Below are 14,025 nucleotides of genomic sequence, written 5' to 3' on the forward strand. Positions count from 1 at the left end.
AGAGAATGAGTGAGCCAAATTTCCGAAGCAGCATCGATCTTCGCGCGCCAACGAGCTCCCATCGCCGGTCTTGTATACCTGGTTTGTGGTTTCTTCCACGTCAGCAAGATCCGACGGCTTTGTTCGAGTCGGATCTGGTCCATCCGCCATCGCGTGGCGCTCACGCGCCTCACTGTCTGCTCAGATCATTCGTTCTTGCACCGGCCAGCCCCCGCGACCATGTCGTTCCGGGCTCTGGCTTCCTTCCTCGTGTACGCGTACGCGTCGATCTTCTTGTCTCGCATCGGTCTTCTAGTCTTGTTCGATCCCCAAGAAGTCAGGGAACCTCCTACGCCGGTCGCCGGACCACCTCGCGCTCGTGCAGCGCGCCACGCCGGTCGTCCTCGGCCTTCTCAAACACGGCGGACGGCACGATCCCTACCCACACCCCCGGGCACTGGTAGGCCTGCCGGCAGAGGGTGTGCGCCACCGCGTTTCCCTCCCTGTAGACGTGCCTGACGTCGCAGCCGGCGAAGCACCGCAGCAGCCCATGGAGCTCTTCCTGCATCGCGACGGGGATCCGCGTCTGCGTCTCCTCGCCGCGCAGCAGCTGCACCAGCACGAGGTCGTCGCCCTCGACCACCACCCGCCGCAGGCCCAGCCCGAGCGCGAGGCGAAGCCCGCGGATCATGGCGCGCGCCTCGACGATCCCGACCGTCGAGTGCTCCGTCGGCTCGGCGAAAGCAAGCACGACGCGGCCGGCGCTGTCGCGGATCACGCCGCCGATGCTGGCCCGCCCGGATCCGTCGCGGTAGACGGATCCGTCGAAGTTGATCTTGAACCAGCCGCGAGGCGGCGGCACCCACTGGACCAGCACGACGCGGGACGACGGCTGGAACGGCCGCGCCGACGGTGACAGCTGCGGCGCGCGGTGGCACGGGCCCGGAAAGAACGGCGCCGCCGCGGGGAGGAGGGAGGTGGGGCATGCCATTGCGCGGATGCGGTTTGAGCTTCACTGGATCGGGGCGGCCATTCTGAGAAGGATCGCGGCGTTTTATGGACGACCTGCTCCCTCTTCGAGTTCGGAACGGAGGTTGCCGTCGAGTGGAAGTCGGAAGTGCTGCCGGCCAGCTGGTGTTAGGAATCCGAATCCGACAATACCGCAACAAAGCCGTGACTTCTGTAGATCTGTATGATCATAAATGAGCAGCGTACTTTTCACGGCGCAATAGAAGCAAAACAGTTAGTTGACTGCGCGTTGACCTCGACGAGTCGAGCTGACAGCCACCTCAGCAGCCTGGCTCCGATGCTCCCGTGGCGCCAGCCGGCGGCGTGCCTCCTGCTCGTGGCGCTGCTGGTTGGCATCCTCCTGTGCCGCCACGTGGCCAACGCCGCACTCCCCACGTCGGCGGCCGCCGCGGGGCTGCACCGACACCCCGATGGCGCGGCGCCGGCGTTGCGCTCGCTGAAGCACCTGCAGGGCGCGGGGCGGGGACGCCGCGTCGTGGGCGTCGGCGAGCTGAAGAGGCACATGGGGAGGTTCGGGTACATGCTGTTGGGTTGATCTCCCTGAGACCCTTGGACCCCAACGGGCCCGATGGGCCTCGCACCCGCGGCCTGATCGGGGGCGCTCCAGCTCGTTACGTAGCTGGTGGGCCCCCGTCGCACTGCGCTATAAAAGAAAGGTGGGGGCCAGCGGCACTGGGTACGAGGTTCGCCGCCGCCGCCACCCCACCGACAGTCTAAACCCTAGCCGATCGAGGAAGCGCAGCAGCGGTGGGAAGACCCATCTACGGCCGTCGTCAACATCGCCACCTCATCCCGTTCCCTCGGTTGCGACCCGAAGCTCGACTACCCCTAGCAGCACCACCGCCCGCGATGATGACGGGCCCTTCTGCAACACCCGCGATGCAGGGCCACGAAGGTATAACTCCCATGCCCCCCTTCTCCTTTCCATCTCTCTCGTACTCGACTAGTTTTAGATCTACTCGATTTCTTCCGACTCCATCACGCGGTAGACGATCCGCGGTTAAAGTAGTCGAATCACGACTCTAACAATGGCATCAGATGCCTAATCTACTCGCGTTGATTAGAGATTGGGAGAACCCACAGAAAAGAACCCACGGAAATCCCTAGAACAAACCCCGTAGAAACCCTAACCCTAGCTAAAACAGAAAAGGGGCGGCGGTCAAGGGGAGAACTTACCTCTTCTCTCCTTGCGCCATCCACCGTCGATGCCCTCGGGACGCTAGGCGCGTCGACCTGACCTCGCGAGGCCATGGGCCTCGCGCGGACAGAAGCCGCGCGAGCCGCCGCTGTGCCACGCGCCGGATCTGGGCACCACGGTGATGCCGCTCGACGGCGGCGTGCTCACCTTGCGGTGGACGCGCGCGCCGGCGAGGGGGCTCACCGTGGCGCCGCTCTGTCGCCGCCGCTCTCGCTCGCTCGGGTGGAGAAGACGCAGGCGCCGGGAGAAAGAGGAAGAGTGAGCTAGGGTTTCACAGGGCGGCCGCGCCGGGGGTTTTTGTTCAGCCGAAAAGCACGCGTGGCCGTCGATCTGAGTTCAACGGACGAGATCATCCCATGCCCTATCGGGCTTCTTTCGGCCCAGGCGGGATGGGGAATTGGCGGTCCAAGCCCAGGTTGTCTTCCGCCCAGCAGTGAGCGCGCCCGGGGGCTCACAGGTCAGCCCTTAACGGGCCGCTGCCATGGGCCGCCGCGCGCGGGCCCGTTTGAAGCTGGGCTGCCGCGCACAGAACAAGGCCCGATGGGCTGAATTCTAGAGAAGCACATTGAACCGTTTTTTCTTTTCAGAAGCTCCTTTTTCAATAGAATTTCAATGAATTTGATACATTTCAAATTCAAATTTGATTGAACTTTGATGCAATGCTTCTAAAAGATAAAATTATACATAATTTTTGATAGAATTTATTTTTCCGCTGCAAAGATTCAATAGATTAATTTTCTAATGATTGCTTGTCTTGTTATTCAAATTCGAACCAACGGGAGAATTTAAATTTTCAAGGCAAATAGATAATTTTTTAATTGTAATATTGTTATTATTTGACCAACGTTAACAATGACAATATTGCAATTACTATGGTATTATCTTTTGATAGATATTTTTCATGTATTAATTCTAATTATGCCCAACGGTGTTTTAGACTTAATATAAAAAGAAATTATGCTATAATCTTTTTGATAGATAATTTTCATGTATTAACTCTAATTCTGCTCAACGGTGTTTTAGACTTAATACAAAAGGTTATTGCTTGTTTTAAATTCTGACCAACGTCATTTTAAAATATGCAACAATACATTCGAAATTATTTTAATGTTCTCACCACTCATGAATATTTTTTAGGAAGGTTATCAATTATGTTTTCCATCAATGATATTCCTATCTTAAAGGAAGATAATTACCATGAATGGTACAGAAAACTAGACCTGTATTTCATTATGGGAGAACTGGATTGGGTCCTAACTACACTGACTCCAACAGAACCTGTGATTCCTATGAGGGAGGACACAGATACAGATGCTTCTTGGAAGCAAACAGAGCTTTCTTACAAGAAAGCAAAAGCAGATTATGAGAGACTTTATGCTAAATGGTTCCCTGCCAATAAGAAATGCTTGGCAGTGGTAAAGAACACTATTGAGCCTGCCATTATGGACTTAATCCCAGATTGTGCCACTGTTATAGAGTATATTGAGAAGTTAAAGAACAAGTACTGGTTCTTCAAAGGCTTATGCAACCCAGTTGATCAAATAACTGGTTTCAGAAAGATACAATGGAGGTGGCATCAGAGAACATATTCATCGTATGGTCAAACAGAACAATAAGCTTAAGTCATTGGACCTTGCCTTCAAGGAGGATCACATTGTCCATTTGGTTTTTGCTTCATTGCCTAAAGAGTTTGACACTTTTGTTGTCAACTATAACACCCTACCACATACGTGGGATATAGAAAAGACCATTGCGATATGTGTTCAAGAGGAGGAGAGGATATAATCCGCCACTGGCGGATCTTTAAACTATGTGAACAAGAAAAAGAATGCCAACTTCAAAGGTAATTTTTCTTCCTCCTCTAAAGAAAAAGCTCTCATCAACACAGACCTCAAGAAGGACAGGTTCTAGTAGAGAGGGACCAGTGTCTCTACTGCAAAAAAAGGGGACATTACAAGAAAAACTGTCACAGATACTTAAAGATGATCATGGAAAAGAGAGGTGAGAATATTGTTTCATTCGTAAATGAATCCTTGTATATAGAATATTCAAAAACCACTTGGTGGATTGATTCAGGAGCAACTATTCATGTTGCAAATTCATTGCAGGGATTCCGTTCGACAAGAACCACTCAAAGAAGCGAAAGGCAAATTAAAGTTGCCAACGGAGCCTAGGCCGATGTCGAAGCAGTGGGTGATGTTCACTTGGAACTCGACACTGGCTTTATCATAATCCTTAAAGATGTTTTATATGTACCTTCACTACAGAGGAACTTGATTAGTGTGTCGTGCCTGGGCAAAGATGGTTATACCTGTCTTTTTGGAGATGGCAGGTGTTTGATAGAATGTAAGGATACAGTTATTTCCGTTGCATTTAGAAGAAACGATCTTTATTTGATATCGTTACGTGAAAGTGTGAATTCCATATGCGATAACAACGCGAATGTATTCTCGTCTACACTCACGAATAGAAAACGGAAAAGAACTCATGATGCGTCGTCGAAATTATGGCACTATCGTTTAGGCCATATTTCGAGGGGGAGAATAGCGAGATTAGTTAAAAATGAGATTCTTCCTCCATTAGAGTTCTCTGACTTAGAACAATGCATTGAATGCATAAAAGGAAAATTCGTAAAGAAAATAAAGAAAAGTGCCAAGAGGAGCACAGGTGTATTAGAGATAATTCACACAGACATCTGTGGTCCGTTCAATGTAAAAAGTGTGAATGGATATGACTCGTTCATAACATTCACAGATGATTATTCCCGCTATGGATATATATACCCGATTAAAGAAAGATCTGAAGTTTTTGATAAATTTAAAATATTCAAGGCTGAAGTAGAAAATCAACATGATTTAAAGATTAAAATCGTAAGATCCGATCGTGGAGGGGAATACTACGGTCGACATACCCGATATGGCCAAGTTCCAGGACCTTTTGCAAAGTTCCTGATGGAGCAAGGCATAGTGGCCCAGTACTCAATGCCGGGCGAATCTCAGCAGAACGGAGTGGCAGAAAGATGTAATCGTACCTTAATGGATATGGTGCGAAGCATGATCAGCTATTCTATATTGCCAGTGAGTTTATAGATGGAGGCTTTGAAAACCGCCATTCATATTCTCAACAGAGTTCCCAGTAAATCGGTGCCAAAAACACCGTATGAAATGTGGACAGGAAGAGTGCCCTCAGTGAATCACCTGCAGGTGCGGGGGAGTCCTGCTGAGGCAAAAGTATTTAACCCGACTATTGCGAAGCTAGATCCCAAAACAGTATCTTGTCATTTCATTGGCTATCCAGAAAGGTTAAAAGGTTTTCGTTTCTACTGCCCAGACAGATCCACAAAATTTATAGAAATGAGACATGCAGTCTTCCTTGAAGATGAAATGATCCGGAGGAGCGGCACAGTTAGGAAGATTGATCTTAAGGAGAAGCGGGTGTATACACCCAATCCCGTAATTCAGGAATCTTTCTTCTCGCTGCCCGCCGTAACTGCACCACCAGTGCAAGTCATTGCGATGCCAACACGTGCAGTGGCTCCTCCTGTGGTAACAATGAATGAGGATGTGGAACCTATCCATCAGGCTACTGAAGAACCTGTTGCCACACATGGAGAGGAACAACCGCAGCCCCAAACAGATGAGGCACCGCAGGCTCAGGCCTATGGGAGACCCCAAAGAACAAGGAAGTCCGCTATTCCTAACGACTATGAAGTCTATAATAGCGAAGAAATTCAAATGGAGGATGATCCCACTTCATTTGAAGAAGCTATGAGAAGTGAATACTCGTCCAAATGGCTTGATGCCATAAAAGATGAAATCAAATCGATGAGTACCAACGAAGTTTGGGACTTAGAGGAAATTCCTAAAGGAGCCAAAACAGTAAGCTGCAAATGGGTTTACAAAACCAAATATGGCTCCCAAGGGAATATAGATAAATTTAAAGCACGACTCGTGGCTAAAGGATACACACAAAGAGAAGAAATTGATTACAATGAGACTTTTTCTCCAGTCTCATGTAAAGATTTTTTCAGAATTATAATGGCTCTTGTGGATCATTATGTCTAGAATTGCATCAGATGGATGTGAAGATAGCATTACTAAATGGGGATCTGGATGAAACCGTCTGCATGGCACAGCCGAAAGGTTTTGTCATGGAAGGTAAAGAAAAATTAGGATGCCGTCTAAAGAAATCAATTTATGGTCTAAAACAAGCTTCAAGATAATGGTACTTGAAGTTTGATAAAACAATAAAAGAGTTCGGGTTCAAAGAAAATGTTGAGAACAATTGCGTTTATGCAAAGTTTAAGAATGGAAAGTATATCTTTCTAATCCTGTATGTGGATGACATCCTACTGGCAAGTAGTGATGTCAGTCGGTTACTAGAAACGAAAAGGTTTTTGTCCTCACATTTCGAGATGAAAGATCTTGGTGAAGCAAGATTCATTTTAAGATGTCGATTCATCAAGATAGAATGAAAGGGGTATTAGGACTATCCTAAAAGACATACATAGAAAAGGTTCTAAAGAAATTCAATATGCATAAATGCAGTGCCTCACATGCACCTATAGTTAAGGGCGATAGATATGGGGAATTTCAATGTCCTATGAATCAATATGAAATTGATCAGATGAAGACGATACCATATGCTTCAGCTGTGGGAAGCTTACAGTATGCACAAGTGTGCACACGGCCTGATATAGCTTATGTTACCGGATTGCTTGGCAGATTCCAGAGAAATTCAGGACCAGAACACTGAAAGTTAGTAAAGAAAGTTCTGCGCTATCTGCAGGGAACAAAAGACCTCATGCTGACATACAGACAAAAAGAATCCCTACGTATCGTAGGATACTTAGACTCCGATTATGCAAGAGATGACAGAAAATTCACGTCTGGGTATGTGTTGACCCTTGCCGGGGGAGCAATATTCTGGAAGAGTTGCAAACAAACCGTCACTACATCATCCACAATGTATGCCGAGTTTGTTGCGTGTTATGAGGCTACAAGACAGGTGAACTGGCTTAAAAAGTTCATACCCGATCTGAGAATGGTCGATGACATATCTAGACCACTAAAGTTGTACTGCGACAATAAGCCCGCAGTAATGTATGTACACAATAATAAGACAAGTAGTGCTGCCAAACATATTGATATAAAGTATTATGTTGTGAAAGATAAAGTCCGAGATCAGAATATAAATCTCGAGTATATAAGGCTTACCACCCAGCGTGTTCAAGGAACACGTAGCGCTTATGGGGCTAAGGGATAGCCTGTGATCTTCGGACTACAAGGGTCCAAAAGGTTAAATAATCCGTCTCTGAATAGAAGCATGTATTATAGATGCTAAATCTATCGGCAGTTGATCGTGATGATGAGGCATGCTCTATGCACAAATCTATGACAAAACGTGAAAAAGTAAATGGAAAAGAAAAGAAAAGTATAGGGTGAGATCAAGGGGGAGATTGTTGGATTGATCTCCCTGAGACCCTCGGACCCTAACGGGCCTGATGGGCCTCCTTGCACCCGCGCTCTGATCAGGGGCGCTCCAGCTCGTTAAGTAGCTGGTGGGCCCCCGTCGCACTGCGCTATAAAAGAAAGGTGGAGGCCAGCGGCACTGGGTACGAGGTTCGCCGCCGCCGCCACCCCACCGACAGTCTAAACCCTAGCCGATCGAGGAAGCGCAGCAGCAGCGGGAAGATCCATCTACGGCCATCGTCAACATCGCCGCCTCATCCCGTTCCCTCGGTTGCGACCCGAAGCTCGACTACCCCTAGCATCACCACCGCCCGCGACGATGATAGGCCCTTATGCAACACCCGCGATGCAGGGCCACGAAGGTATAACTCCCATGGCCCCCTTCTCTTTTCCATCTGTCTCGCACTCGACTAGTTTTAGATCTACTCCATTTCTTCTGACTCCATCACGCGGTAGACGATCCACGGTTAAAAGTAGTCGAATCACGACTCTAACACATGCGTCCCGGGCGCGGAGCACGACGACGCGTTCGACGACCACATGCAGGCCGCCGTGAAGTGGTACCAGTCCAGGCTCGGCCTGCCGGTCACAAGCCGGCTCGACCCCGCCACGCTCGGCCGGATCACCTCGCCGCGCTGCGGCGTCTCCGATGGCCGCGGGGCCGTGGTCATGTCGGATTCAGCGGCCAGCCGGTTCACGTTCTTCGACGGCGAGCCGCGGTGGACCGGGCCGGGCCCTATCGTGCTGACGTACTCCGTCTCGTCGGCAGCCACCGTCAGCTACCTACCGCCCGAGGCCGTGCGCGCCGCGTTCCGGAGCGCGTTCGCCCGGTGGGCGAAGGTCATCCCCGTGGAGTTCGTCGAGATCGACGAGGACTACTCGTACCACGAGGCCGACGTCAGGGTGGGATTCTACGAGGGCGACCACGGGGACGGCTCGCCGTTCGACGGGGAGAAAGGCGTCGTCGCCCACGCCTACGGCCCGGAGGACGGACGGCTCCACTTGGACGCGGCGGAGCATTGGACACTGGACGTGGACAGCGAAACAGAGGGCTCGGCCTTGGACCTGGAATCGGTGGCGACACGAGATCGGGCACACCCTCGGGCTCGGGCACTCGTCGTCGCCGGAGGCGGTCGTGTACCCGTACATCAACTTCGGCGAAAGGAAGGTGGAGCTCAGCGGAGACGACATCGAGGGCGTTCAGCTGCTGTACGGGCCCAACCCGCGGTTCAGGCACGAGCAACACGACCCCTCTCCCTCCGTGTCACCGGGAAGAAGAAACTGGCTTGGTTCAGTTAGCTTTGTCTGTCTAGTCTTGGTCATGCTAGTGACACACTTGTAAAATAGACATATTTTCGATATCCAAGAGTATAATTAAGCAGCATTTTTTATGAGGAAGTATAACTAAGCAATGTAGTGCACACCTTAGCGCGATTCTAGTATAGGGAGAAGCGTTTCTAGTATGCAGTCCAAGAAAACGTACTAATTTGCCAGGTATGGCAACCACGATTTTAACTGGATTTCACTGATTTCTCGCCTAAATGAACATATATTCGAAACTCAAAACGGCTTGAAGAAACTTGGGGTCAGAAACCTAACCCATGCAGCAAATGGTACAGCAGACTATTTATCTTACACTCAGATTGGCAGCTAGGACACCAGACTATAATTTACAATCACAGTTAATGCAAAAGTATATCACCGTTTCAAACACACCGGCCACCAGAGACCCCAGCAGGACCAACCAATTACAATTAGAAGAGGTGAAGGGGCACCCAGTTGGGCCCCAGATGCTGTTAGAGTTTGCGCTTGACAGGTGCCGAACAATGTTTAAGCAGCTGCATTATGGCCTATCTTCAAGTCCCGTCCCTTGGGTTCCAAAAGTAACTGCTTCCCTCGGCTGAGTATCCATGGGGAAGATGAGGTCCATAGACAATGTTTTCAGAATGCGGAAGATGAGGTCCATAGACGACATTTTCAGAATGCGGAAGATGAGGTCCATAGACGACATTCTCATTCAGAAATGTCATTTGGTTCACCTGCGGCGCTGCTTGATAAGCATTTGAAGAATTAACTTGACTGGGGGTGTTAACATGTGCAAAAGCCTTTGCATTGGTATCCTTATGATTAGCCTTTGGCTTGCTCCTAGCAGTCCGTTTGTTTTCCACAGGACTATCTGCGGTCAGCCTGACCATTTGCTGCTGGATTTCAGTCAGTGAACTACTGGCAAGTTTTGATTTGGCACCCTTTTTGGAGTCAGAAGACTTGTACTCAAGACGGTATAACGCTAGAGCATCAGAAGCATTGATCTCATACTCGAAAAGATGCCACTCATGGCTGCTTGATGGTTGTGGGTCCATGTAATAGGACCTCTTCAGACCTGCAAAATCTTTCATCACCTGCTTCCTTGATTCATGCCACCCACGACCATTGTAATCTGGCAATGACCTTTGCTTCCGGTTGCCACTCTCAAATGCCCTTCTTGGAGTGTCAAAGAAAAGCCATTCTCTAAGAGATTCACCCTCCAGAAGAGAAAGATCAAAAAGTTCTGCAATAACCGCACAAAATAAACAGTTAGCACAATAATTTGCCAGCATCAACATTAACCATACAAGTGGGCACTAATATAACCAGACTTACCAGGTGCATTCCATGGCGATTTAGAAGTTGCAGCTCCTCCACACACAGGAATACCAACATTCTTTCCTTGTACTTTTGCAATAAGAGCAGAAAACAAAGGCCCATCTTTCAAATCAATACCTCTTGGACGCATCACGGGTCTTGTCCCAAGAAGACCATCATCATTCAGAGCCAAACCAGCATGGTAAGGGTTGCAGTAATCTCCAGAGTCTTCTGACCCTCCAACTGGCCTACCACAGTCCCAAAGTGCACATTTTGGCCCCAAATACTGAGAGGGTGATGGCCATATTGTTGTAAGCAAGTCTGACATATGGACAAAGACATCTCCAGTATTTTGCTCAGAGTTATTTGCATCAATATATGAATCCGGTGGTACATCTAACGGCAAATCGAACTGTTCATGTTCCAGCGGACCGATCCCATGAAGGTTATTGAAGTGATCTTCATTAGAACCAGGAAGGTTTATTTTGTAATCATCATCTTGAAGAAAATCGTCAATACTGAGTTCATGGTCTATATAGTACATCTGCAACCAAAGGTAAGACAAAGGCTCTTTCTATTAAAAAAACTTACAAAAAAAAGGCTCACTAAAGCTATCAGTATAGATGGTAAACCTAACATGAACAGGCACTACGGCCACCAAACAAATGAAACTGAATGGGATGGCTGTTGTCTACTCCTGTGTTGTCTGTGTTTTTTTTCTCTGTTTCTAACCCCCTAGTGTTCTCTGTACTCGTTTTCTCCTCCTTTTGTGTACAAGTTCACAACTTTGTACTCAAATTCCTACTTAATACAACGACGGGCAGCTCTCCTACTTAATGGTCCTTTGTCATATTGGAGAGGCACAGCTTAGAGCCTTTAAAAATTTAATCATAAACTCAAAACTTTGACAAGTAGTAAATGTAGCAAGTCTGGTTGCAACATAGTTACAGACTTACAGTCTTACAGAGACAGCAGGCAGGACCTAAACATGTGTTTCTAGGGCTACATTATTTCTGAGTTACAACTTGTTTAACTACATAAAAGTTATACTTCTATTACTTGTGCTCCTCAAATTGTAGAAACACTACTACCACATAATTCACATGCCTCAACAAATTTGTCTATGCTAGCATACTGAAGTAGAGCACTCCAGATTCAATAGTTCAACACTGCAAGTCGAAACAGAGTAATCACTTATCCGCATCTGATGGTGACTGAAGATGGATTACGGTACTAATCTATACTTTGGTCTACAAAGGGTCTACAAAGAACAAAGCATATAAAAATTATTTCTTAACAAAAGTGAGCTATATAAAACCATGTTGTACTATATCCTCACCATAGAATTGGACAAATAGTCATGAAATCCATTCACAAATGAAACATAAGACACGATGCCATGTTGGCAAGATTTTAAATCAGCAACAAAATTTGTAATTGATCAGCGAAATATAAAACAAATATCGAAAAATAGACAAGGAAAAGGTTCATAAGTAATCTGCACCATTAAAGAGTAAGTCTGCTACTAAACATAACCAGAGAAACAAAATTAATGAATGCTTGTGCAAAACTGAAATTTCAGGGCATGCATACAATTCCAGAAGGCATTTTTTTTTCCATTGTGATGATATCAGTAGTAATTGAACGAGAGCATCATACATATATAGATATCTTATAGAGTGAAATGCCTCAATAAAACAACTACATAGTGACAGATCACTTGAGGATTACACCCTATCCAACAAAATTCACTTGCTTGGAAGGGCTACAAACAACTCAATGTTAGCAACTCGTCAACAAAAACCTAGAAGTCTCAGGGGCAAGCTCCACATGATCAATCAGGAAAAATAGAACAGTTTCCAATTCGGTCATTTTAAATGTAAACTTTACCTGCTCATTGAACATTGCATTAGCAACGGCAGCTACTTCTCCACAATCTTCCTGCACTCCCTGACCCAGCGACTGCTGCGAGGGGGCAGCGCCCCCAGCCACAACTTCACACTGCTGATTGAGATTAGGCATTTGGACTTCCTGCCCGTGCCCCTGCCCTTGGTTCTGATGAAAAGCCGGCGCCTGCTGCGGCGATCGGGGCACTGCGAGCATGCTTGTGGCGTCATCCTCCTCCTCGGCCACCGCCAGCTGCAGCAGCCGCAGCGTCTCGGACGGCGGATCCGAGGCCTCCCTGTTGTTCCCCTGCGAGTTCTGCGCCGCACCACCACGGCCAGTTAGCACCAATCTGCCGCACAGGAAAGGGGAAGCGGGGAGGGCTAGGGTTCGGCGTGCTTGCCTGGAGGGAGGAGGCGGGGGAGGGGACGCTGAGCTCGGCGCGCCACTCGCGGAGCATCTGGTGGACCTGCTCCTCGAGGACGGCGGCGTCGGCGGAGCGGCTCTCCTTGCGCGCGGACTGGAGGCCGGAGAACATCTCCTGGAGGTCGTCCACGCGGTTCTTCGCGCGGTCGCGGAACTGCCGGTGCCGCGTCGACGAGCGGGAGCCCTTGCCCCCCGACGCAGGGTGGGCGCCGCCGCCGCCACCGGCGGCCGGATCTCCCGCCATCGTGCTGATCGGCGCTGGTGCCCCGGGGGGGGGGGGGGGGGGGTGTGGGGATTGACTCGCCGCGACGTATCTCCCCCCTCTATTTCTTTCTTTTTAACTTTCCTTTTACGGGCTTGCCCGGACGTCCCATTACAATATCCAAACAATTTATCTGCACACTAAAATATATATATAGGTGCAATATTAAAAAATATATAAAAAATTAAATAAATCATATGACTCTCGGATACAAAAATTTCCGCCGCAACATGAACACTATATTTTATTATCATAAAATATGCGAAAATAACAGTTGCAACATTAAAAATCAATTATTAAAATATATGTCGGAGCGTCCGATTTTTCTTCCCCATCCGAATATTTGTATCTTAGCATTTCCGTTCCTTTTATTATTTATTTAAGTTTCGAGTGAGGAAATTGCATGGAAGAAAGACCACTGTTTGTCTTTGCCTTTTGTCTGCAAAAGCCAATATTCTGTCAAGCAAACAATACAAATTACTTCGTGCAGGAATATGCTAAGTTAAAGCTAAAAAATAGAGATATAATATCAATAAGAATAATGGTGAATTATGTAGTTGTATTTCATGTTTAGATCCAAATCTATATAAGTTACTGCACATCATAGTGGAACCAAGTAATATAGTATCTTAAGTAGCCAATGGAGATGGAAGTTCCTCAACCATGTTCAATGCTCTATTATTAATGCAATTATTTATTTTAGACCAGTCTTAATATGGAGTTTTATTGCAGAATTACCACTGATATTTTGGTAACTATGCCGGCTGGATTTCATAGGACACGACTACTCTCTTGTCTTCTGAAACTCTCCCTCATCTCTTCTATAATGATACTACCAAAGTCAGTAAAATTGATGATGTGATATGTTATTTAATGCTCGCTAGCAAATATGCACGTGCGTTGCTACAGCCGAAAAATGATACACACATTATCGTACAAGACGTGATCACCCTCGCAAGCATAATATAGACTCTGATTAGAACCGTAACGTTTACTGATTATCCAGGTTTCGGTTAGAACCCATGAGATATTGTATACTGAGGTGTATAAGGTGACATTCATAATTAGAGATCACTCATGTGCATTTATAGAGACGAGCCTATGCATGCGCATATGTGTGTGTAATATTTTGACTAAAAATACTCCAAACTAAT

At 47.6% G+C, this 14,025-nt stretch overlaps 1 protein-coding gene and 1 pseudogene across 1 annotated transcript; one reads left to right on the plus strand and one right to left on the minus strand.

The window, feature by feature from the left end:
* The first annotated feature begins 1,285 nt into the window (after window positions 1-1,285).
* Window positions 1,286-9,019, plus strand: LOC112885249 (annotated as a pseudogene).
* Window positions 9,020-9,227: 208 nt separating this feature from the next.
* LOC112886568 (transcription factor VOZ1-like) lies at window positions 9,228-12,890 on the minus strand. The gene is made up of 4 exons (XM_025952511.1): window positions 12,587-12,890; window positions 12,190-12,501; window positions 10,318-10,843; window positions 9,228-10,225 (listed from the first exon to the last, which is right to left on the minus strand). The coding sequence occupies exons 1-4, from the start codon at window positions 12,851-12,853 to the stop codon at window positions 9,534-9,536; spliced, it is 1,797 nt and encodes a 598-aa protein (XP_025808296.1). The 5' UTR covers window positions 12,854-12,890; the 3' UTR covers window positions 9,228-9,533.
* Window positions 12,891-14,025: the final 1,135 nt, after the last annotated feature.

Source organism: Panicum hallii, chromosome 3 (assembly GCF_002211085.1).
Source record: "Panicum hallii strain FIL2 chromosome 3, PHallii_v3.1, whole genome shotgun sequence".
Classification (NCBI taxonomy): domain Eukaryota; kingdom Viridiplantae; phylum Streptophyta; class Magnoliopsida; order Poales; family Poaceae; genus Panicum; species Panicum hallii.

What these genes read in the sequence shown, in the direction of transcription:
- LOC112886568 (XM_025952511.1), bottom strand. Translation starts at nt 12,853, where the DNA reads ATGGCGGGAGATCCGGCCGCCGGTGGCGGCGGCGGCGCCCACCCTGCG. An exon ending in CCCCCGCCTCCTCCCTCCAG is followed by an intron (nt 12,502 to 12,586) that starts GCAAGCACGCCG and finishes GGTGCGGCGCAG; the next exon opens with AACTCGCAGGGGAACAACAG. An exon ending in ATCGCCATGGAATGCACCTG is followed by an intron (nt 10,226 to 10,317) that starts GTAAGTCTGGTT and finishes CGGTTATTGCAG; the next exon opens with AACTTTTTGATCTTTCTCTT.